Below are 23,312 nucleotides of genomic sequence, written 5' to 3'. Positions count from 1 at the left end.
ACGTTCTACGATGGTCTTTGGCGCGATCGCAGGGCCACCCTGCGGAACTTGCGGGTCCGCGTGGGCGAGTACCACTTGTACCAGGCGGAGCTGGGCCACTCATCACTGGACCTGGTGCCGGAGAAGCTGCTGCTGCATCCGCTGTTCGGCCAGCCCAAGAGGCTCAGCAACGACATCGGCCTGCTGCGGCTCGCCTCGGACATTCCTATGGGCGCATTCGCGGTGCCGGCCTGCCTGCCGTCGCCCTCCGACAGGAGCCTCTACGCCGCCGGCAAGAACGGCACAGTTGCCGGCTGGGGATACGTCCGGGAACTGCGGCTCGGTGAGCATCCAGCTCTGATGCTGCTCGTGAGGACGGGGAATCCCACGCTTGCAGCTGTAGGTTTGAGCGCGAGCGCGCGCTTCCTGGTTTTCCCAGCCGCCACCGCCGCCACACTTGCGCAAGGATTTCTCCTTGGGGTGATTCCCCGGAACGCTTAGTTTTGTGATGGTGGCCCCAGCACGAGCTCAAGGTCGCTGGATTCATGCCTACAAGCCTCGAATTGGTTCCAGCTTGGCGGCGCTGATGAAATGCTCAATTGCATTGGCCACAAATGGCACGCTTAAATGCTCCTTATCGTTGGTGTGGGGTGCGTGCCGTCCTGGTTTTGATTTTTGTTCCGCGTGTAACACCACGTCCAACCTCCTGTAACTGGGCACACGCGCGGAGCATCTAGTGTCATGGTTAAAACAAATTCCTTATGCCTAAAGAAAGTCTTGCCGGTGTGGGATGGGATGAGTCATAAAAGCTGGCTCATAATTTAAGAGCGGGAAGATACTTTTACTTCATCTTACAAATTTCTGTAAAAACAGCATTAATACTTATGGTTAGTGATAATCTAGATTCGTTTTATGTGGCTAGCTTCAATTAATGTGAACCGTCAATAACCACAGAAATAAAATGTTCCTGTACAATGTGTTCCGGAAAAAAAAAATCACTGAGCCGGTTGTCCAGCGACGAAGATGCAGTATTTGGGAAACAGTGAAATAGGATTTTTAATACTGCTCTTGTGATTTAGCTGCGCATGACCATAACTAGTAAACCTTGTTACTGCTCATCAATTTTCTTTTCTGAGGAATACAAGGGCTGAACCTAAATATGTGACAGAGTATGGAAAGGAAGCTTGACTATGTCCTTCTCTAAAGCAGACGCATATTTGTCCTTACTCTGGGAAAAGCATCCGCACATGGTTTAGTCTGCGCCTTTTAGTCACAAAGCGATCTTATCAGGAAGGTCAAGCTCCAATTCCATTGCATCCGGCATTCTATATGCGCTAACGACCGCGCCTGTAATGAACGGCTTGCAGATTGTTTTTCTTCTTTCGGTCGTAATCCGGAACCTGTGCTTGTAGGAAGAGCTCAGTTCACAACCTTGTGACTCGAGATTGAGCCGGTTAGAACCGGTTAAAGCAGGATTAGGTCACGTGTCTTCCGCGCGGATGTGGTGGCAGCAATACTGAAAGAGATCTCATATGTTAACAGCCGCTCGTGCACAGGGTTGCTTTGGATGAGACAGCCGGATATTTTGTTCCGTCAAAGAGGATACTTACCCACTATCTTTGTTCAGCACGCTCATGCGGCAGCGCTGAATTGGAAGAAAAAGCTCATGCAGATAAAACGCACTGTGCGAATCAACGGAAGCGAAGATTCGCTGACTCGGTAAGACGATATGGCGCTTCATTATACTGGATGTCTGGCGGGTTTAGACGGTGAACGCGTCCCAGAACCCTCCTCAGACATGACGGTGAACCTTGCAGAACCAAAATACAGTGCCATCACCAAAAAAGCACCTAACTTTCTGACGCTACAAAGAAAGCTTTAATAAACACGTGTGCCTCAATGTGTCTCTTAGGCCTCAGCCACAGAACTGTTTTCTGCCCACCACCATGTGACGTCAGCCAGGTGATGTAGAAGCTACTTAGCTTCACCATCAGGTTAAGCCATCAGGTTACGCCCCTCTTCTAATAAATACGCAACCCTTCAGGGTGCCTTGCGTTCTTGCTCAACGTGCGAAATGCTGACATGACGTCATGTGCAGCGAGCGCCTTTCCAAGGCCTCCGAGATCAAGCGTGATTTATGACCTTACAGTCCACGGCCCTTTGCGTTTGTGTTTTTCATCTGCCGCCAATTGACGCCACCCATGTGATTCAGAAGCCTCTTAACTCCATCATCCCGTGACGCCACCATTCCATGCGCGTTAAGTTTCTGCTGAATAAGGGAAAATGCCAGTGTGTGTAATGAGCACCTTTCGTGCTTGCGTGTTTTTGGACGCCGCCAAGTGACGGCAACCAAGCAACGCAGAAGCCTCGCGAACCCAGTGCCAGATGACGCCACCCTTCTGTGCGCGTTGGGTTTTCGCTCAACCGACCAGGCCGTCACTGATTTGAAAGAGTGTCTTTCGTGCTTCCTGCTGTTGCCAAATGGATAGAGCGTCTGGCTGCTACACCGAAGCAGCCACGTTAGAATCCCGCCATCGTAGGCGCTGCCTTCTTTTATATTTTATTGCGAAAGCAATTATATGGACATTCCCGCCGCATTTCTGCCCTCGCCTTCGCCATTGTGTTCAATATAAAGTCCAAGGGCGATAACATCGTCGCCGCGCGCCGTATGCGAGTGCGTATGTGCGAGTGAAAGTTTGCGAGGGTGAGCCGACGATGGCGGTTCAATCTCGCGCGCACAAGGAAGGAAAGCGGAGAGGAAGCGCGCCGTCTTTCGTCGCGCGCAAGGCAACAGGGGCAGGGGGGAGCGTTCTGCTCTGGCGGCCGCCAGGGCCCTATCTTGAAAGTGATCTGCAATGAGTACAGTCTAGGTGCACCGTGGGCTCGTGTGCTTCGACTGCGCTCTCTTCTCACCGCTTAGTTCGCATTGAAACGAGAGGCAGAACGAAAGTCAATTCGCCCGCTGCTACTGCCACGCTTTCTCCCTCCAGGGTTTTGGATAACGAGTGTGCACGGTTATTGAGTAAGATGTGTTCATGTTTGCTTGGGCCTGCGTGACACGTTGCTTGTTAATTTAGCTAGTAAGCGAGTGTTTATAAGCTTATACGGCCACAACGGTCCCATGCGCCATAAATCCTCATGGATCTTCATTCTCAACATCAAGCATAGTTTTGAACGAGAGTTCCACACCTCGCTGCTAATTACCTGTTTATTCTAATAAATTCAACAGAACTCAGATATATTGTAACTATTACGCTTTTACCTTCAACAAAATTAATTTCTCCTCTAGTTGCTCAGAACATTCCTTCCGCTATCTGTGAAACGCGCAGCATTAAACACGAACTTTCGTTCTCATGAAATGTGTTGAAAAAAAAAATTAATATCCTTGCTTCATTAAGTGACCGATATGAATGTATTGTTATATTGCAGACTCTTTCAAGGACGAGAGCCTCAGTGCATACATGACGGACGTCCTCCAGAAGGTGGAGGTGCAGCTAATGAGCAACGGACAGTGCAATGGGCTTTACAGCGAGGCGAAAAAGTCCATCCGCGTGAGCAGGGAGCAACTCTGCGCTGGGCATAAAGAAGGCAAAAAAGATGCGTGCACGGTGAGTAGCTGCAAAAATTAGAAACAACACAAATGCTAATAATACAAACAGAAAGGAAGAAAAAAGAGCGTAAGTATTACAAAGGTTCACCCGCGGAAATGAAAATTTCTTGCCGTAGAGATCTGGTCTTTTTACGTTTCTGAGTGTATAAAACAAGCAGATGGTAGCAACACTGAAGACGATATAGGAGAATTATGTCATTGTCAGGGGAAGGTCACAGTATTCTGATCTAACTCACGCAGTGCGGTGAAGAAGGTTGCGGTGAAAATTAAATAAATTCAGGGATTTTACGTGCCAAAACCATGATCAGGTTATGAAGCACGCTGTAGTGTGCGACTACGGATTAATTTCGACTACCTGGGGTTCTCTAAAGTGCACCCGATGCACGGCACCCGGGCGTTTTTGCATTTTACCCCCATCGAAATGTGGCCGTCGCGACCGGGATTCTATCCTGCGACGTCGTGCTTATAGCAAGCCACCATGGCGGGTAATGATGGTGCTGTGATGTGGCTGTTAACTGGAAACTGAATCTTGAATTTTGGAGAACTTTGGGTTGGACACAGATGTGTCATAATGAGAGCGATGTGTACGTAAAATTTTGTTGCTGTCCACACTGACACTGATGACCAGGGCTCACCGTCTAGCACGCTTTGGGTCAGCGCCTCAAAGTTTGGGGTGCCCCAACACCATGACATGTGCACGCGCGTCATACTACGAGTCATGTTTTGAGGCAACAACATAGCGGAAGCCGATAATTTTTTATCTCTGATAATGCTTGATGTTTGGCAAGTTTTAATGGAGGTCGCACCTTTCGCGAGAGTGCATGGAACATGAATGCTTTGAGACTGGAGCCAGCCATATATTTTTTTTTTTTTCCCACTGCCATTTGCGCTGCCCATTAGGGTGCAATGAAGACGTTAAAGCAGTTCTAGAACGTTGATCAAGTTTAACCCCGCTGCTCACAGTTTGGAATCATACCATAATCGTTTTTCATTGCAAATCGCCGTGCTGTTGCACTACAGAAAGGCTGACTTTGTGACGACCAAACAAAAGCATGTCTCTCACACTATGGTGTTTGCACGTCCCTAAATTTCACCAGGCACGTGGCTGTCGTCCATTCACCTCTTCTGATGACGTTTACACGGTTCCAAACTGATAGCAAGGAGCATACCTTTCAAGCTTAACGTCAATTTTCCTCAATAGCCATCTTCAGATGGTGCTTGTTAGCGCAAGAACACTGAACTTCCTGTTTCGTCTTCTTTGTCTAAGTCCCCTCTGAACAAATTACTAAAACATCGTCGTACCACGCGTTCATTGCTGGTAACCTTACTCTTGTGCTTGTACTGCAATTTTCGCTTAATTTCTAACTCTGTTTCACAAATTCAGATCATATCCACATTATCTTTCTCCATCTCAGTTTCAGTTGAGACACTGAACAGCTTCTCCTTAACATATGATTTTCAAAGGGTGCAATGGCGTAGGGAAGATCGTGATAGCGCCGTACTGACGTGGTTGCGTTGTTTCCTGGTGTTATAAAGCACAACGTGCAACATATGCGATTAAGATAATCCAGTACTTCACAGAAACTTATGCGGCATTGATTGACCCCTTGTTGTCCACAAAAATTCGGATTACATAGGAATCATACCAAACATGAGAACAGTGCCACGCTGTGGTTACAAATCGCATTCCACTCAAGTGTAGAATGAGTTATCCTTTTTGTAGAATGACAAGGCAAAATAAATAATGATGTAAATGAATTATATTGAAATTACCCTTCTTGTAGCAATGCTATCTTCACTTCTTACCAACAATACTCGAACAGTTAATTGCATATTTTTTCTTGTTACACGATGACAGCGACCTTCTTCATAGGTTGTTCAGCCCCGCTTTAGTGGCGGCCGCATACGAGTCGGCAATCATACTAGATTTCTTTTTTCTGATATTCTCACTAGATCCGACAAGTCTGGCACTTCGAAATCTGCATAAGTTCATCTTTTGAATTCACATAAGAAAAGAAAGAGTGACGAAAAAATGAAAATACGACTGAGTCTCGTTTTTTACATTATACACTACGAAAATGGCATAGGAGAATTCAAACGATTCAAACACCCACACGCGGGTTTGAACGGCACACTGAGGCAAGTGGTCACTGAGGCCAGCCGGTTTTACGAATTTTGATAGGACTCGTGAGATTTTCTTATCCATCAGAAACAGTGAAAAGCTACCATGATATCCGTTTAGGAAAGCACGCTTAAGTTCGATACTGGGAGACGTCTCCCATACCGATGAAATAACGCTCTATTGCCTTCTGCTGAGAATGACGTGTATGTATCTTACTCCTTATTCAGTGCTACGGGCGATGATCCTTCAGGTCACTGTTGCAGAGCTGAGAAGTCTGTCAGTCATGTGTTCTGCATTTGGCCGCACTATGAATACCAGTGCCTTATGTTTCGCACCACGTTAGTGGAATATTAGCGCAACGAATGGTCGTAGGGTGCACGGGGATTTACTTCATGATTATATCCATGTGAGGTCACTCTTGTGTGTGATATACAGGGTGTTTTTTTAGTTGCATCAAATATTTGTAATGTGCCTGTGGAAGGTGGCCCAATTCTAACTTTCTACCTAAATACTTGACGAGGTGGCCGTTACTCCTACGAGAAATCAAAGGGCTTAATTGAATATATAATGTTATATGGACCGATGTTAGATTTACTACAACAATGTGTGAGTCAGCGAGCGAATGACTTGAGAACCGTTAGGACCGATGACAGGAACTGAAGAAGCTCATTTTTTATTCTTCTACGATTTCCTGCTAATGTGACAGCACGAGGCACGAGACACACGCTCTAGAGCGCGCCATATATAAGAAGCGGCCGAGGAAGATGATGATGGCTGCAAGAGGGCTCCGCCCTCCTTTTTGGAGAAAAGCAGTGGTGCGGCGGTGCCCAAGAGACATCTTTTGATGCCGGGCGATCGGGTAGATCAGTTGTTTCAGCGGTTGTAAAGTCGTTGAAAGCTGATAATGATGGCGAGGTCGCTAGGTAGGCTGATTTGACCCTGTCTGTCGCCACGACTCAGGTATTCACGTCCGTTGAGGTTGATGGCAACAGTTGTGTCCGCTTGAGTACTTTGAAAGGGCCGTCTTAGGGAGGTGTAAGAGATGGTTGGATGCCTTGATGACGTACGAAAACGTAGCGCACTGTAGGCATGTCTTTATTGACAAAGACATATCTTCACGATGCAACCCTACTAGGGCAAGGACATAAGCGTGCAAGCAGGAAGCGAAGCTGCTGAGCATAGCTGTTTGGATCGGGCGTGTCAACAGTAGCTGGTGCGAAAAATTCACCAATGTGAATGTGATCGAACCGGGCGTCAGGTGAGCGAAAGTTGTGAATTGCTCACTTCGTGTGTCGTGTCGTCTTGGAGCGCTGCCCGTGAAGAGTACAGGTACCGAGGTTAGGTCTGCTGTAACAAGATGCGAGTCAGCGAGCGAAAGACCTGAGAACCATTCGGATCGAGAGCAGGAGCCGAAGGTCTTATTTGTATTTTTCTTCCATTTCCTTCTAATCTCGCATCCCGAGGCATGAGACACACGCGCAGGAACGCGCCGTATATAAAAGGCAGCCGAGGAAGATGACGGCTTCTACACTATAATGACGTTAATTAACTTTTCAATTAATTATTATGTGGTACATATAGTAACCTACGAATTGTAGCTAGTGAGTTCGCAAATCCATTTGGAACTAATTCTCTGACTGCACTTGTTTCAAGACTACAATTTTCAGAGTCCGACGTAATGCATCGGTGTTCCAGTTACCTTTGTGCTTTAATGCAAAAAAAAAAAAAACATCGGTATCATAAGAAAGTTAATTGACACGTCAATACATTTAGTCGGACATTTTGAAAATTATATCGAAACTGGTGTAGTCCTTAGAATTCGTTCTAAATGGATACGCCTTGCGAACTCACCGGCTATATTTCGTAGATTGAAATATGTAGCGCGAATAACTAATGAAAAAGTTAATTTGCATAATTACGCAAATTATACAATTAAGCATACCGATTTCTCATAGAAATAATGGGCGCTTCATCAAGTAATTTAGATCAATGGTTGGAATTGAGCTATCTGCTACAGGCAATTTTATCAAATTCGGTGCAGCTAAAAAAACACCCTATATAGGCTGCGTTTTCATCCTCATTCAATATGACAAACAAAGTTCTCCGTGTCTTCCAAGATGTCGAAATAGCACCGCAAGTCAACATTATCGATATGTTTGCACACCTACTAAGTGCCGTTCAGCGGGAAAACACGATTGCACACCTGTGCAGAAGTTAAACCCAATAGTTAGTGACTCAGGCGCATGGTTCTACCTTTGTACTCTAAATACCGCAGGGAGACTCCGGCGGGCCTCTGATGGTCCTGGCAAATAACACGTACGTCGCAATCGGCGTCGTATCCGGTGGCATTGGCTGCGCTCGGCCGCTGCTCCCGGGGCTCTACACCCGCATCACTTCCTACATGTCGTGGATAATGAGTCACCTGAGGAGCAGCCGCTAGCTGTCTCTCTTGCTGCACGACCAACGAGAAGAAACTGCACTGAGCGTCCGTGGATCTTTTTTCTTTCCCCTTCCCTTAGAGCGCGAAACAGTGTTTTGGCCAAAGATCACAACGAGCATTAGTTATTCTTGGGCGTCCTCTAACAGAACCGCTTGTGGAATCACTTATGTGGAAATCCGCGGTGTGAAGAAAGCTTTATGAAATAGAAAGCAGTCGTCGACTCGAACGTAGCCAGAGAGTAGAACAACGATAGAGCAAATGAGTTCCTGAAGTAGCAAGCTACGCTGTTGAAGAAGCATTCGCCCAAGTCTAAGGATCGGACCCGACAGCACCACTATTTGGACTTGTCGACAGAGCGACTCCGAATGCTCGCAGTTGGCAGTAAAAGACAGTGAATTAATCCACAAACATAAGCACGGGAACACTGAATAAGTAAGTCAGCTTTGCTAAAATTGGCAAACAGAAAGGAAGTTTTTAATGGTACAAAATTGACATCCACCCGAAAGTAGCACCAAGCTATTCAAGCAGCCCAACTGAGGTTTCTTAGAACAATGCCTACTATTTGAAGAAACCTTCGTCTTGGTACAGGCTTTTCCTTTGAGATAGTGCTACTTTCACGTAGATGACTGCTTTCTCTTTGACGAATTCTTGTCGGCGCCACTGCGTACATGTCCTCCGCGAAGCGTGTTCTCGTTCTATTTCATAAGGGACGCTGCAATATTTATCAAGTAAAGGTGCCCTCGTGGCACTGCGTCACAAGTGTATGGGCATGATACATTACTCTAATGTTCTCAAGTAACCAGCAATATCTAGACAATACTAACCCCCGTATTCAGAAATGCATCTTATCTTGATTCCCGTGTTTGCCTTGATCTTAATGAAGCCTGGCGTGAACGTGCCCTAGACTCTCACGGCGTTTCCTTCGGCGCGTTCACGACAGGTGTTATTCAGATCAATTCAGGCATGGGCTTCAAGTTCAGATGCATTTCTGAATGCGGGGATTATTCTGATTGTGGTCCGCAATATCTTTATAATTGTGCGTTAATTTTTGTTTGTTCTTGTATCCCTGTTTCTTTTTGTATCTGTGGCTTTTGCATGCGTGTTCCCAAGTATTGTGTTTGGCATGCGGAAATCACGAAATACCTCATTTGTACTTCAACAAAGACCCTCGTGTGTTGTGAACTGTCTAACAACATTTGTGCTTGTGTATAGGTGTGTGTGTTTGGGAGCTTTCAACAAATGTCACTTTATTTTATGTCGTAAACTTTACCATTTTCATTCTGTTGTGCGCAACAGTGAAATCATACAATCGGAGTAGCCAGCGACCATCTTAGGCACCAACCTCTCCTTGAACACAAATTATGATCGGCAGCTTCGCTCATAACTGAATATGATGATATAGTAGTATTCGCATGTTTTATTTACATTAGGTATTTCTTACCTAAGAAAATAGAGAACTTGAGAGCGAGGAGCCAATTAGAGCGGCAAATATGGAAGTAATTTAGGCTGACCAAAGAAAAAATGTTTGTGAATGAAGAGATGACGAGCGACAATCACGCGAAGTTGAAACACTAGAACAAGTGACAAGGTTACGAGATGACGAGCAAAACAAGAACAAGGTAAAAGCCACAGCCAACGTTTAGAAAAGTGGTCTTGGCTTTTTGCCTTCTCCAGATGTCGTCCACATTCGCAAGCGCTATGCATACTTGAATTCTCAACTTCGAAGACTTGGTGGAGTGTTTTGCTTCGATGTACTTAGTTAGGTCTCAAAATTGTAATGATATTTCAATATCTGATCATTTTTGGGGGTCTACATGCCAAAACCACGAGCTGATTATGAGGCACGCCGTAGTGGTGGATTCCGGAATAATTTTGACCACGTAGGGACCTTTAACGTGAATTCAGTGCACGATACACAGGTATTTTTCCATTTCACCCCCATTGAAATGCTGCCGCCGCATACAGGATTTGATGCCGCGACCTCGCGTTTAGCAGCGTAATGCTAAAGCCACTAAGCAAGCACAGCGTGTAATTCATTACTTGCGTGTCTTACTGTGGAATGATTTGTGTACATAAAACCATCATCACCGATTTACTTAATTTTGTCTTGCCATTTTACTCTACCAAATGCGGTGCACACCTGTTTCTGACGCAACTTGTTTAAGTGCGATCACGATGAGAATACCACTGTTGAATTCATGTGCTTGGTACCGCGCAAGAGCTCATCGGGCGCAAAGGACAAAACAATGTATCCCACTTTATTGTTACTTAGAGAATATTTACAACCGGCCGTGCGAGGAATGGTTGCAGATTGCCCACAACAATAAAGAATATGAAGACATAAATTGTTTTGTGTTATTAGCACATTGTTCTTGCGGAATGTCTTTTTGTTTCAGAGTATACCCTACGACAATTTCAGTGTACAGAGGATGTACAATACTTGAAACCAACAGCCATAACTGTTGAGACATGTTGATAGCTTTAACAGCGTGAAAATATGCGGCCAAAGAAAGAAAAACTGTTGCAATTGACGCAAACAAGTGCGAGAAACGGTAGTTAACACACTGCCTGGTGTTGATTCATCATTTGAATGTACGCATAAATTTCTTGAGCACTGAAGATGGTTAAGGAAATGTAATGTGTTTCAGATAAAAAGTGAAAGTGAAATACATCGCCATTAAATGTAGATACGTTTCATCATTAGGCGCATGAGTACCGAAAACGGCGTTGCCATTTTAGGTGATGGTCATTTCGGTTTTGTTTGCAAGCTTATTTTGAGATTTGGCCACATTTTTAATAACTTATTGACTATTTCTGTACCTTCGTTTATTCGACTAAACTCCTAGTTTTGAAAAGTGTTCAATGTGTTTTTAAGTATATTGAGACTGTTACAGTCTCGCGACATGCACACAACGCTTACCACTGCTATTATCCTAATGTTTGGTTGTCCTTGATCCAATGCGAATACTTATTGTATAGTTGCAAGAAAAAACAACTCAATAATTGTGAGGCTATAAATAATTGCACACATAAAATTTATTTCATGCATAAAACAGATCGCCAGCAACTTCAACGAAAGAATAAAACAGCGCTCTTTTAATTGAGAAGGAAGCCATGACAGAACACAACAATAATGACAGGAACATCTACTTTCACAACCGTGTACATGACTGGCATTGCACTTCATAACCCCTATTAAGAAAACAAAACTAGATCGTTCTGACCTGTTGTACTGTATGTAAAAATATATACAAGAAAATACATAACCTATATATGTCATATTCTGTGCATGTTTAGCTTCGACGCGTTGTCAAACAATAAAAGCGAATATTCTGCATGGAAGAGAGCTGCGAAAACGCATTTAATATTGCTTGTCTCCAGTGATAATCTTTTTAATTTGGTGTTATCTATTGCAGACGCTGACTGTCAGAGATTATGTTCATCACTTGCATGGGATAAGTGTTTTTTCTTGGGGCAGACAGCTTGCATAGGATGAATGTAGTACTGAGCTCCAATGTCTTTTAATTAGTATGCTACAGTGCACTACAAATATTGCATCGCATAACTCAGCAATATAACCGCTATTTCTGTATCGTAGGATGTGTTCTTACCACTGTCAACTGCATGCGTTTGTGTGCTTAGCGTGTGCACTATGTTTTCGTGTGCTATGTCCGTCTTCGTCCGGTTTTGCATCATTAGTATACCGATAGTAAACCGCAACGGAAAAGAAAAAAAAACTAAGAACTGTGGAATTACTAACAATGTAATAAACATTACAAATGCAAAATAAAACAATAATGTTCTCTACATTTGCAATGGAAACATTGTGCATGTGTAAAACAGGTGCAATATTAAATGCAATCGCAGTGAACAGAGAAGAGAGGAACGTTCATGGTGGGGATAAAAAGCAACATGAAACGACGAATTGACTAGGAACACTCAATAGAAGACTTGGGCTATCAGCCTCAAGCACTTCGTCCAAACATTTGAGATGATGTCATTGTTGTAACGTGGATATCGTTTGCATTTGTACAGCAGCTGCATTGTGCATAAATTTGTAGCCTGTATAGTAAATGTGACAGACAAAACTACATTGAACATGGACACAAATTGAACTCTTGTGAGCATGTTTGTTGTGTACTTCCAGCAATTAGAAACATAGTTTCCTCAATGCTCTCAAACTTAACAGTGTACGCCACAAGTACAGCGATATTGCATGAAGTGAAATATTAAAGGCGCAGGTATATCCACGCAGTCACAATGACCTGATGCTATGATGACATATTTTATAACAGTGCAAGTATGACGAGAAATGCAAAATGCCCTAAGCATGTTTTTATTTACAGGAACATTGAAATGCGTGGTAAATTCTACTCTGTACAGAAATAAATAATATATGCTGAATGTTATAATCAGCACCTTTGATCTCTAGTAAAAATGATGTATATAGTGGTATATAAGGACAACAAGTGTGTGTACATCTAGCAACAAACGCAAGGAACACATCGTACGCCAGAGCACTCCTAGATCTGTATAAGTTAAGCGTACACACCGGCTGGCGTCATAGCATTTGCCTTTGTTCCTTCTTGGAATCTCTTAGCCTGGGAAGATACCGGTACGAGGAGGCACTACCAGAATATTTTCACTATGCGCTTTTGTAAGTAATATCGAAAAGAAGTCATACCCTTGATAATCTTGCTTCTGTACTATGTGTGTGATGTTTTTTTACCTCTCTTTCTGAAACACCCTGTATTCCCACGCTTAGTGTACAAGGACCACATTTGCAAGTAAACTCATGTTCAAGTATGAAAGGTTAAATGATTGTGCGTCAATGAAACACGTAGGCATAATTTTCAAAGTATCACTTTCTCGCAACAATAAAAATATCACTGTAATAAGACAAACTAACAGGGCGCTTGGAACCTGGTGGACGCATTACTCGAAACTGAATGTTTGCGACAGCTTACATTAGGACGGTAGCAAGGCTGTGTGGTTAATGGGCAGTACGGCGTCGTACTACTAATTTGTTCGAGCTTCAAAGCATGAAGTAAATTTTTGCATCATCACGGTTTTCCATCCTGTTCTATTACGGGACAGATGTTGCTGCCCAAGGATCATCATTTGGCAGAAAGAAGAGAGGAAACTCATGCGTTCCAGCGTTATACCGATTACAATACATTAACCGATTAACAAACTGCATCTTTAAGTACAGACCACATGTTACTACCACAAATTCGCACTTTCCTGCGTCATTACTTCATGGTAATGCAGAACAGGGTCGGACAAGTAGTAAATAGAGAGTGCGACAGTAGAGCAGCTGCGCGTTAGCGGCTTCCGTAATTAAATCATGTTGCTAGAGCAGCGGAAGCAGTAAGTCAGGATTTTAATGGCACAGCTGCCGTCGCAGCTATAATGCGTCAGGGACATATTTGTTACTGTTTGAGAGCGAAGGTCAATCTTCCCACGTAAAAAATATTGACTGCGTTATTACCCTTAGCTAGAATACTGGCTAGACCAACCTCTAATACCACTATCTTTAGTGGTACCCCTAAACACCTACAATAATTAGCTGTTACACACAGCTATTGCTGGAGCAGTGGGGGTTAGCTGATACGCAAGAGATTTAGCAGCAAATTTTGTATCTTTTATGGCTGGAAGACTTTTCACGAGGTGTATACGAACCAAACCAGCTGTCCGCAATTCATCAAGAGGCTACGCAGTCTAGATGGAAATTGGCCAGATAAGAGCAATAACATTTTGTTAGAATTGTCTGAGCTGCCACGTTTCCAAATAGAAATGCGACCTTTTAAGTAGTATTTGAATCTGAACTGTGCCTTCAGAGCCATATTAAATGCAGTCATTGTGTTTCAGTCCATACTGTTATAAGCCTTAGAAATTGCATGGACACTTTCGAAAATCAACCATTGTGTTTCAAGCTGGCAAGGAATGCCGCCTAGATATCTACAATGCCTACCGTACCAATGTTCACATCTACTGCCTGCAAGCATAGAGGCCGGCGTATCAAAACCTAGCGATGTTGACAATGTCGCTGCTGTCCGGAGAGATGTGGTCCATTATCCAGGGCAGAAACGCTGTTACCCGCGTATAGATGCCAGGTGTCCTAGGCAGGGCACAGCCGTCCCCTGCTGCCACCACGCCCACAACCACGTAGCGACGGTCGTTCACCGCAAGGAGGGGTCCTCCAGAGTCGCCCTGTGCATGGTTCACAAAGAGGAAGTGCAGTTAGGAAATTTGATACAGCACCATGTCGCGATAAAAAACACTAAAAAAAGAAAGTGCTCCGAAACCTTCACTATTTGTGGGATCCAAGCAAGACAAAAGTTCACAATAAAATCAAGGCTTCAAGTGGTCAACACTCATCGAACAAGGGATGTTTCTGCAGCTAACTTTTCGGCAAGGGGATCAGTCTTCTTTAGGTCCTGACGAAGGGTGGTCGCCTTTTCAGAACGGTACTCCAGTGACAGTCTTTCTTCCGCTACTGCTACTGAACTTTAGAGCTCGAAATCAGATAATAGTATCTCGCAAACGTTACGCGGTATAAGCTTGTATAGGCTACTAGATATTCCTACATACCGCGAAGAACTTCCACTTATTATTACAGAAATCTTTCACGGAGTGCATAGCTGCCCGATAGTGGTGTACAAGCTTTATAAGAAAATATACGGAAAGCATGTCCTTATTTCTGAGCTATTTCCTCCGCAGCCTCTTACTTAGGGTACTAGCTCATTTGTACATATATTTACAAAAATGATATGCTTGATGATGATCATTACTGAATATGGTGTGGATATAGTCCAAGTTCCACAACATGCTTACGCCAAAGCGTTTCTGAGCTTCACTCATTGTCAAACTACCCACAGCTGTTCTAGAAGGTTGTGGCAGTGCCGTATTCAGTTGTGTCTATTCCAGTTAAAATATTCCAGTTACGTAAGCACCTGCTAAGGCAGCGGATAAAATGAAACACGATAACTCTTCGGAGACATAATAATGTCACTGTTGATATTTACATGCTGCGCTGACATTTCTTGATCATAGTTTTTTTGCGACTGCCTACCCAAACTATTAGGCAAGTGCCAGAGTCACTATATTGCGCTCGAGCCAGGCAATCACGTCGTATTGGAAAATTTATTTTCAGGTGGGAAACTGCTTTATTAAGTTCATATTGCAATGCCGCTTTACCTTATATTTTCGCCAAATTAAGAAGTGTTCTTGCGTAAATATTTCAATAAGCATGAAGTGCTCACATGGCAAGCGTCCTTTCCACCTTCTTCAAGACCCGCGCACATGTGGTTGTCAAGGACTCGCATGGAGTGATTATGGAGCCAGGTGTTGCAGATCTGGTTGTCAAAGACGGTCAGGACAGCTTTCAGTGGGACAGCTGCATTGCAGTGTCCAAAGAGTAAAATAAAGATACTCATTTTAACGGGCAAGAAAAATGAATACTGTTGACTTGAACTTTTAAGGCCAGCATAACGTTATGATTTCCGATCGAAGCCTAAACTAGAAGCAAAATGGAACTTTTCGCTTTTAATTTCCTCTAATTATCTACGTTAATATGACCATTCGACACAACGATAGGGTGTTACTTCAATTAAGAAGGGAGCTGCGGATTAGATTATATCTAACAGGATAATTACGTAGGTACAGAGAGTGATGTGGGACCTTATTTTATATTCCGAGTGACATAATTACAGATGTCATGTTCAGTGAAAAGTCGCTGTGCTTTTCAATGCAATTCAATGTATTGATTTTAAATTACTTAAAAGGTCAAGAGCACACAGGTAATTGCACTGAAATTTAAATTTATTTTAATTTTCAAGTGAAGCTATAAGGACGGTTATCTGACATCGTATTGCACAAAGAAAAATAATTTTTTACTCTTTGCCACAGTAAGTGAACTTGCGAACACGCACAATCCACCGGAATAGTGATAGTACACACTAGAACACCTAACTATGCGGAGGCGACTGACCTGGCGTCTTAGGGACATCCTCGGACACTTGCCCCCAGCCAACGACAGTAACATTGATGCCAGTTGTGTCGGCCAGTGTGAGACTTGGAAGGCAAGCAGGCTGTGCGTACTCGCTGTAGCGGATCTTAAGGCTCAGCCGAACCAGCGCGATGTCGTTGTCGTATTTCTTGACCTTGCGGTAGTCCGGATGCATGATTAACTTGTCGATGGTGTACGTCACGGCGGGTGTTCGGGGCTCCTTTGTACGAAGGTTATACTCCGCCACACGAACAACGAAGTTAGACTTATGGTATCTGTAAGCGACCAAAGTAATTATAGAAAGTGAGAAAATTGGAACATAAAGTTTCTTTTTTTGCAAACAGAACACTGCTTGGGCGACGTTTCTCTAAAGCACGATCCTCAGAGCTGGCAAACAATTTACTGCACAAACCGTTTCCTGTGTTTGTGTATATGTCCCAAGTACTTCCCATTACCAAATAACGGTACTGAATGATGCACACTGCACACGATCATTGACTGCAATCTAACAAACATTTTAATTTTTTGCGAGGAAACGCATGTGTAATGCCAAACAAGACTAAGGATTGCAAGACGTGGACTTAAGAGGAAGGTTAAGCTCGGGTGTTCTTATCGAAATATATATAAAAGGAGAATTCATTCTTCTCGGCAACCAATCCAGCAAACTTGACAAGGTTTATTGCATTTACAGGGGCAACATGGCCACAATTAGTACATGACCGGGGTAGTTGGAGAAGTATGGGAGAGGCCTTTGCGCTGCAGTGGGCCTAACCAGGCTGACGATGACGATGATGATGATTGCATTTAAAATAAATACGTAACATCTAGTGAATGTTTGTTTCGAATATTCGATTTAGGTTGTCAGTTTTTTACTAAAAATTGGCAAAAAACGCACATTTTCAGAAAACAAAACTATTAAGGTTACAACTCTTTAACTCACCAATAAAAGATGATATCACAGTTCAGTCAATTGCATCTAATAGTACATCTAAAGCGCACAAAATTGATATGTTCTACATGAATTTCAAAGGAATTGTAATCTGGAAATACAATTTTTGCGCAACCCTTGTGCACAACGCAAAACATTCACGTAATATATAAATTGACGTACTGAATTTGCCCGCTTTGAATGATCTAATGGATGCTGTTTGCAGAATCGCAATATCAGTTCTTGATGAAGCGCTATTAATTTGTAAACTTCGGCCTTCTATTTTTTTCGAACTTTCGAATTTTGAAAATATCTTCCACAAAATTCACGCTGTAAATCGAAAATCCCCTTATTAGAGTCACTATATTTTAACTTTTTCTGTCAAATGCAACAAATTTCATTAAAATCGGTCCATGGGTTACCTCAGAAAAGCGTTTTTACGTTTTGCATGTATTTGAATAGGCCGCGTCGGAGTTGGGCCCGAGCTAAAGCTTCCTCTTAGATTGATTAACAGTGAGCGAAACTTTCATCGACGATTACGATACTCTCTAGAGCAAAATTTGAAGGCAGTTCTATAGGTACTTTCATTTTGAGATATATTGGCTGGCACGGACGATCTATGTCGTGCGGCACATTGCAAACGGAGCAATGTGTGGCGCCACTGCCTCGTTAATCAAGAGATCGCGAGAGGCAACGCGTGGGTGACGCGTGGGCGCGATTCACATCAACCGCCGCCGACAGACCCCGCTTATGCAGCGCTTTGTTTCCATATATGGTATCGATGGCGTCATAGGCAAACAGACGATGCGCGCTCCTCTGGAGCCATCTCATAGCCATCCTGGCCACAAAGCCCGTCTTGTGAGGCACTACGCTTTTCTTCTCATGCTTTTCGCCATACCCTCCTCCTCCGCTTTCCACCTGGTGGTACCGCTGCCCCTTCCTCCTCCACTTTCCTCCTCGCGCTCTCTTCGCTACCATCTGTGTTTCATCGCTCGCTGCGCTCCGCGTTCGCACGTTCGCACGTTCGCACGTTCATCCTTCGCTGTGTTTGTTCACCGACGCCGACGCTCGCCACATGAACGGGCGCCTAAGAGCTGCGCTCTAAAAGTGAAGCCTTGGGTATTCATCTTGAGTACCAAACATCAGCAGACGAGAGACGAATGAAGAACGTTGGTGTTTGGGTCTTCAAGATGAATGCATTCCAATTTGCCCAGGTTTTGGTTCTTCGGAAGCCTCGGGCGGCAGGAAGCCTCCGAAAAAGCGCGAGGAAGCCTTACACCCGTATTCTCAAACAATCTTGAACGTGAAGACGAAGAGTGCACTGTGCTCAACTTCGTCAATCGGAGCACGCTTGACGAAGTCGAGCACAGCGTCAGCCTTCCACTAAAGACAACACTATGCTTCCCAAGAACTGTCGGACAGTGCCAATGACGAGCGGTGACGAATTCTATCGAGGGGCGGTGCTGCCTTTCGTGTCCTTTGGTCGAGGTGGATTGTTGAGCGGCAGAACGTTCTAGAACACTGGACTTAGGCCGGAAACTGACGTTCTTTTTCTTCGGTCACTGTACTGCCCGTATCAGGTTTGAATAACGAGTGAGGAAAAAAAATTGGAAGTTCACAATCACATCTGAAGACAGGTTAAGGAAAACGTTAACAAAACAACACAACGAAATGTCTTTTACAGGTTGCTTGCCTTTACTTTGGATCTCACACTAAAATACTTCTTTGCTAGCGCTGTCTTGACCTAAGAGAGAATGGTCCAAGAGTACCTGTGAAATTCGCGGGCTAATGGATGTGCTCGGCGCCGCAAACATGTGTCGCACTTTTTCTTTTCTTCCGAATTGAAGTTGTTAAACTTTTGATTAAGCCTGCGTGGAGACGAAAAAAGTACCCGAACGCCAGGTCTTTCTGCAATGTTCTCCAATGTATGAGTTGTCTATTAGGTTTCAGCCTTTTATAATTTTATCTTATCTCGGGTACAATAACTTCTGTGTTAGGACTTTCTGCAAACTGGCGCCAGGCCAAGAAGGTTTGCTGTAGTTTATCGCTGTGTTGTTTTATTAAGGTTTTCCCGCTGTTTCTCTGTTTAGATGTCGTCGTAATCTTCATTTTCAGATGATCAGGTGGTCCACCCTTACATGCGCAATGTCTTAAGAAAAAGACAGGGGATAGCGCTCCGCCGTCGTTTTTTTGTATGCCATTCAGTCCTTTAGTTCATTATTGTGAGATATTTAGCAAGTTAGCATGACCGCATGCAAACGAGCCCTCTTTTCGATTTTCTTATTCTTCTGTACTTTAAGTTAGTATTCGGAGCATGCGGTCGTGTCCTGTATAATTGATTGTAGCAAGACATCTGCCTTCTTTCTAACCGATACCTCGCGCAATGAAGTTTTGGAAGAAATTGCGTAAGAAAGCACAGGTCGTAATATGTATAAAGTAGAACAAGAAATTTTCTGGAATCTACCGCATTAAATTTTACTGGTATAATCTTGCTGCTAAGCAGCCACTACTTACCCGTAAAAGCAGTGAGCCGCTGTGAGAATCCACCGTTCATTCAGGATAGTGCCGCCACACTTATTTTCCCCCATTGACGGTACAAATTGTATGGAAACCTATAAAGAATACATAAGCTATATTAAGGTGCCGTTTGAGATACTTGTGATGATTTAGAGCTACAAAATTGGAACATCGCTGTTTAGCACAAATTATCCTGGGTGTTAACTGACTATATCGCAATTTTGCTTAACAAAACGCGACATTTGGGCACGCCGAAGGCTGTTGATATTACCTCTAATCGGAGGAAAAATTTTAATATTCCCTATATTCTATAAAAAAAGAGATAAAAACTAAGTGCAGCACCCATATATGGCATGCAATGAAATAAAAACACTTATATGCAGATAGTAGGCTAATGGAGCAGCTACCCTGCCTTCGCGCACGACTCTTCTAAAATTCTTCCATGTACCCCAGCTAAGGTTAGCCAAACTGCTCAAGGGAAAAGAAACGATAAAAAAATGCAATATACAATTATAAAACCTACGATGTTCATTCGTCACAGGTCGGTAAACCGAACTCCATAGGTCTTATGATTGTAAGTTGCACTGTGTTCTTTAAATATTTCTTTGTTTTTGTTGAACAGCTTGGCTAACGCTAGCTGACACTCCCTATATGGGCTTTAAAGGCAATCCATACAGCAAAGAAAATGAACAACAAGAACAATATTAGTCGACGTGGCGGTTCCTATGGTCCGTACTATGTGCTACCTATGTTCTGTCGAAGCAAGTATCATCTGTCGGCAGCAGCGGGATTTGTAAGCATCGAGGTAAATTCTAGAATCTCGATGACCTCTGAGTTTGAATGTAAAGTTAAGGGCGTCTCCGTTCCAGTGCAATGAATACATTATTTTGCGCTGCAGAGCATCGTGCCCAGTTATCAAGTATTGACTTCAAAAGCGTATAGGGAACACGTTTTTTAAGACTTTATCCATCCGTTTTCCGGGGTTATGCCTAATAAAAAGACATTATTGTTCTTGTTTCCACACGGTTATTGTGTAAGTATTGGTAGTGGTCGTGGTGATGATGTTGCTACAGGCAGGGTTAGCCTGACAGAGTTGGCCGGCCACTCGTCTACCTGAGCGTCTCTCTCCGCGTTAAATACTACGTACGTGTGCTTCACAGACTAGATACATTAGTGAGGCGTAAGGTTATGCGAATCCTGCTCACCAGCCAGGGGAATTCTCCGTCATATGCCATTTGGCCCCCAACCACTCGAGCACGTCTTGCAGTCCGAATGCCGCAGGTCCGATGGGGGCCTGCATTGAAAGGGGAAAAAATGTGTTTGTAAAAGCAACCTGAATCCCACAAAAAAAAAAAACAGATTTTTCAGAAGCAGCACTTACTTCTTGATGTCCCTACGTATATTAGTTTTATACAATAATTTTGTTTGGTCAAAGTGGACTTGAGAAATTTGCGTGATGCAGACGATAAACAACCGCTCTTGTCAGTGAGTGTTAATAAATATATATTGGCAAAGGGGAAGCGAAATCCGGATGGTAGAAGACCAGATTAAGATGCGAGAACGTGAAGTATACGTGTAAATGGTAAGTGCATTTGACTGAAAATGTGGCCAATCGGGGAGCACTGCAGTAAAATTGCGATATGATTATGCTTATGGCGACGATGATCAGTTTATGCAACAATGCTACTTTGTTCACTTGATTTGTAAAAGGTCGCATTGAGGAGCGCTGTAAATGAAGCAATTAGTGTGTAAAGGCCAATTTCAATGCCACATCTTCTTTTCTACGACGTAACTTTTTTTTTCGTGCAATATTTATTCTTAGAAGACAAGCTTCACCTTGACTTTCACTGAATTAGTCGCGCTTGCGAAACCATGCTCTTGAAAGGCGAATTAACGACGTTCCGCCGCGAGAATTACCAGATGGCCATTGTTAGTGGCAAACTCAGATGGAAAAGTACAGTGTTTCACCCATTAAACGCGCAGAAAACACGTGCTCATTGTTATGTCGCTGGAGCGTATGCAATTGACCCAGTTCTAGCGAAGCTAATTGCGCTCTTGGCATCCGAGCGGCGTATACACACAGGCGCACCTCCGCGGCGCATCCGGCGACTTGGGCAAATGGGCCATCAAAGGGTGGCTTGGAAATTGCGCACCGTTATAACCTCCTCGCTTTTGCTCTGGCTTCTCGCCGGCGGGAGCACGCGCGTTATGCCATAGCAGCAGCGCCGTAATAGCGCCGTCGTTTTGCTCCCTTTCACGCCTTATGTGAGTAGCCGAGTTTAGAACAGTATCTCCGATTTTGGAAATCAGCTACAAAATTTGACGGAATTTTAATTATACTCTAGAAACTCCTAACTCACCTCTCACGTATAGCCGTGCTTGTATATTTGAAAGACACGGCCTTGACCTGAAGGAGCAATGCTGTCAGTTTGGCAATTGCCTACCGGTGACCTTGAAAGCCCTTTATCGAAGCCTAAAGCATCGAGCTAAACAAATACCTCACAATTCTCGGCAGAAAGTACAGTTTGCGTTGCGTGATATTGCTTAAATTGTGTGGCGAAATTGCGTGTATTGCTCTACAGTTGAGAACTGCATGCATTTCCCTTTTTAATCAGTTGACGAGGGATGTCTAGCTAACTTACGCATGAACATTCCTGTCCGGAATGATCCTTCCAGCTATAACTTCGTGAGTATAAGATAGCGGACGCTATCGTCAAAGCAACCAGGAATGACGCCTTCTGTGTAGAAAGAAGCTTCTTCGTGAAATTTTCCACATCATCGTTCTAACTATGAGGTATGCGAAGGCTTTAGAGGAAATTTGCTTTCGTTTCATATAGCTCTATGCAATTCATGGTGGTATACACTGCAAAAAAAGAACGCTATTGATCGTTATAAAAAAGGAAGCCTGAATTTGAAAGCTCATTTGAAACTCCAGCTAATCTATCATTCGCAAGAATTTTACATATAAGTTCGCACCAATTCTGACATACGTGCAGTGACTCTGTTAGAACGTTGGTCAAGATATCACGGTAGGAAATGTTTGAATGATGAAGATATTAGGATTAAAAGCAATGAGAGTACATGATTTAGTGCTCACTATGCGCACAGCAACAACTGCCGCGACGAACTCCCACTGGCCCCAACATTTCCGCTAGGAAGGATCGTAACTTGGTTCAGTAAATACCGGAAGTGCATAGTGGCAGAAGCGAGGAAGAACGTCCGCGAGAGGAACTAACGAGGCGGGTAGCTGTCGTTCTTCTGAGTTTCAGGTTTGTGTGAGGGCTCACCCATCGCAGCGGTGCCTCGCGGCTCATCCAGCAGCCATAACACAGAGACGAAGACGCCGAGCAGACGGACTTGCACTTCTGACAGCATGTGGACTTGCGTTTTGGTTCCGGTAATGGGTGTCTGGGGTCGTCCCTGTGCGTTGGCGGTGAAGGCACCTTTGAGTTTCTCGCGGCGCACTGGTCTTGACAGGATTCGGCGGTGTATTTAAGCATGGGCACCATACAACGTCTCCTCGGTTGTCCTTCCAAATGTGTGATGTATCTACTGGCCCAATGTTCAACGCACGTTGCTCACCGCGCGCGCACCGCGCTCGGGGTCTCGTGAGAGGAAAGAGGTTTTCATTGACCCATTTTTTTCTCTACGATATCGGCAATGGAACATGGCACACACCTCCGCGCGGCAGCATATGCTCGCGCC

General features: G+C 44.0%; 2 protein-coding genes across 2 annotated transcripts in view; one reads left to right on the top strand and one right to left on the bottom strand.

Annotated features, from left to right (window-relative positions):
• Positions 1-12,901, top strand: part of LOC140218611 (serine protease 27-like) — a 30,378-nt gene extending 17,477 nt beyond the window's left edge. The window contains exons 3-5 of the mRNA XM_072288429.1: positions 33-322; positions 3,409-3,587; positions 7,987-12,901. Coding sequence (XP_072144530.1) covers positions 208-322; positions 3,409-3,587; positions 7,987-8,151 — 459 coding nt within the window. The 5' untranslated portion in view covers positions 33-207 and the 3' untranslated portion in view covers positions 8,152-12,901. The remainder of the gene's footprint in view (positions 1-32; positions 323-3,408; positions 3,588-7,986) is intronic.
• Positions 12,902-14,172: 1,271 nt separating this feature from the next.
• Positions 14,173-23,107, bottom strand: LOC126532135 (venom protease-like). The gene is made up of 6 exons (XM_072288372.1): positions 22,895-23,107; positions 20,813-20,956; positions 19,605-19,702; positions 16,145-16,437; positions 15,417-15,550; positions 14,173-14,364 (listed from the first exon to the last, which is right to left on the bottom strand). The coding sequence occupies exons 1-6, from the start codon at positions 23,105-23,107 to the stop codon at positions 14,173-14,175; spliced, it is 1,074 nt and encodes a 357-aa protein (XP_072144473.1).
• Between the last annotated feature and the right edge of the window lie 205 nt (positions 23,108-23,312).

Source organism: Dermacentor andersoni, chromosome 5, assembly GCF_023375885.2.
Source record: "Dermacentor andersoni chromosome 5, qqDerAnde1_hic_scaffold, whole genome shotgun sequence".
Lineage (NCBI taxonomy): Eukaryota > Metazoa > Arthropoda > Arachnida > Ixodida > Ixodidae > Dermacentor > Dermacentor andersoni.
This window is presented reverse-complemented; position numbering and strand designations above follow the sequence as displayed.

Coding starts and splice junctions, on each gene's coding strand:
- LOC126532135 (XM_072288372.1), bottom strand. CDS start 23,107: ATGCTTAAATACACCGCCGAATCCTGTCAAGACCAGTGCGCCGCGAGA. Junction 19,703..20,812: donor ACGGAGAATTCCCCTGGCTG/GTGAGCAGGATT, acceptor TATTCTTTATAG/GTTTCCATACAATTTGTACC. Junction 16,438..19,604: donor GCGGCTCACTGCTTTTACGG/GTAAGTAGTGGC, acceptor GGTCGCTTACAG/ATACCATAAGTCTAACTTCG.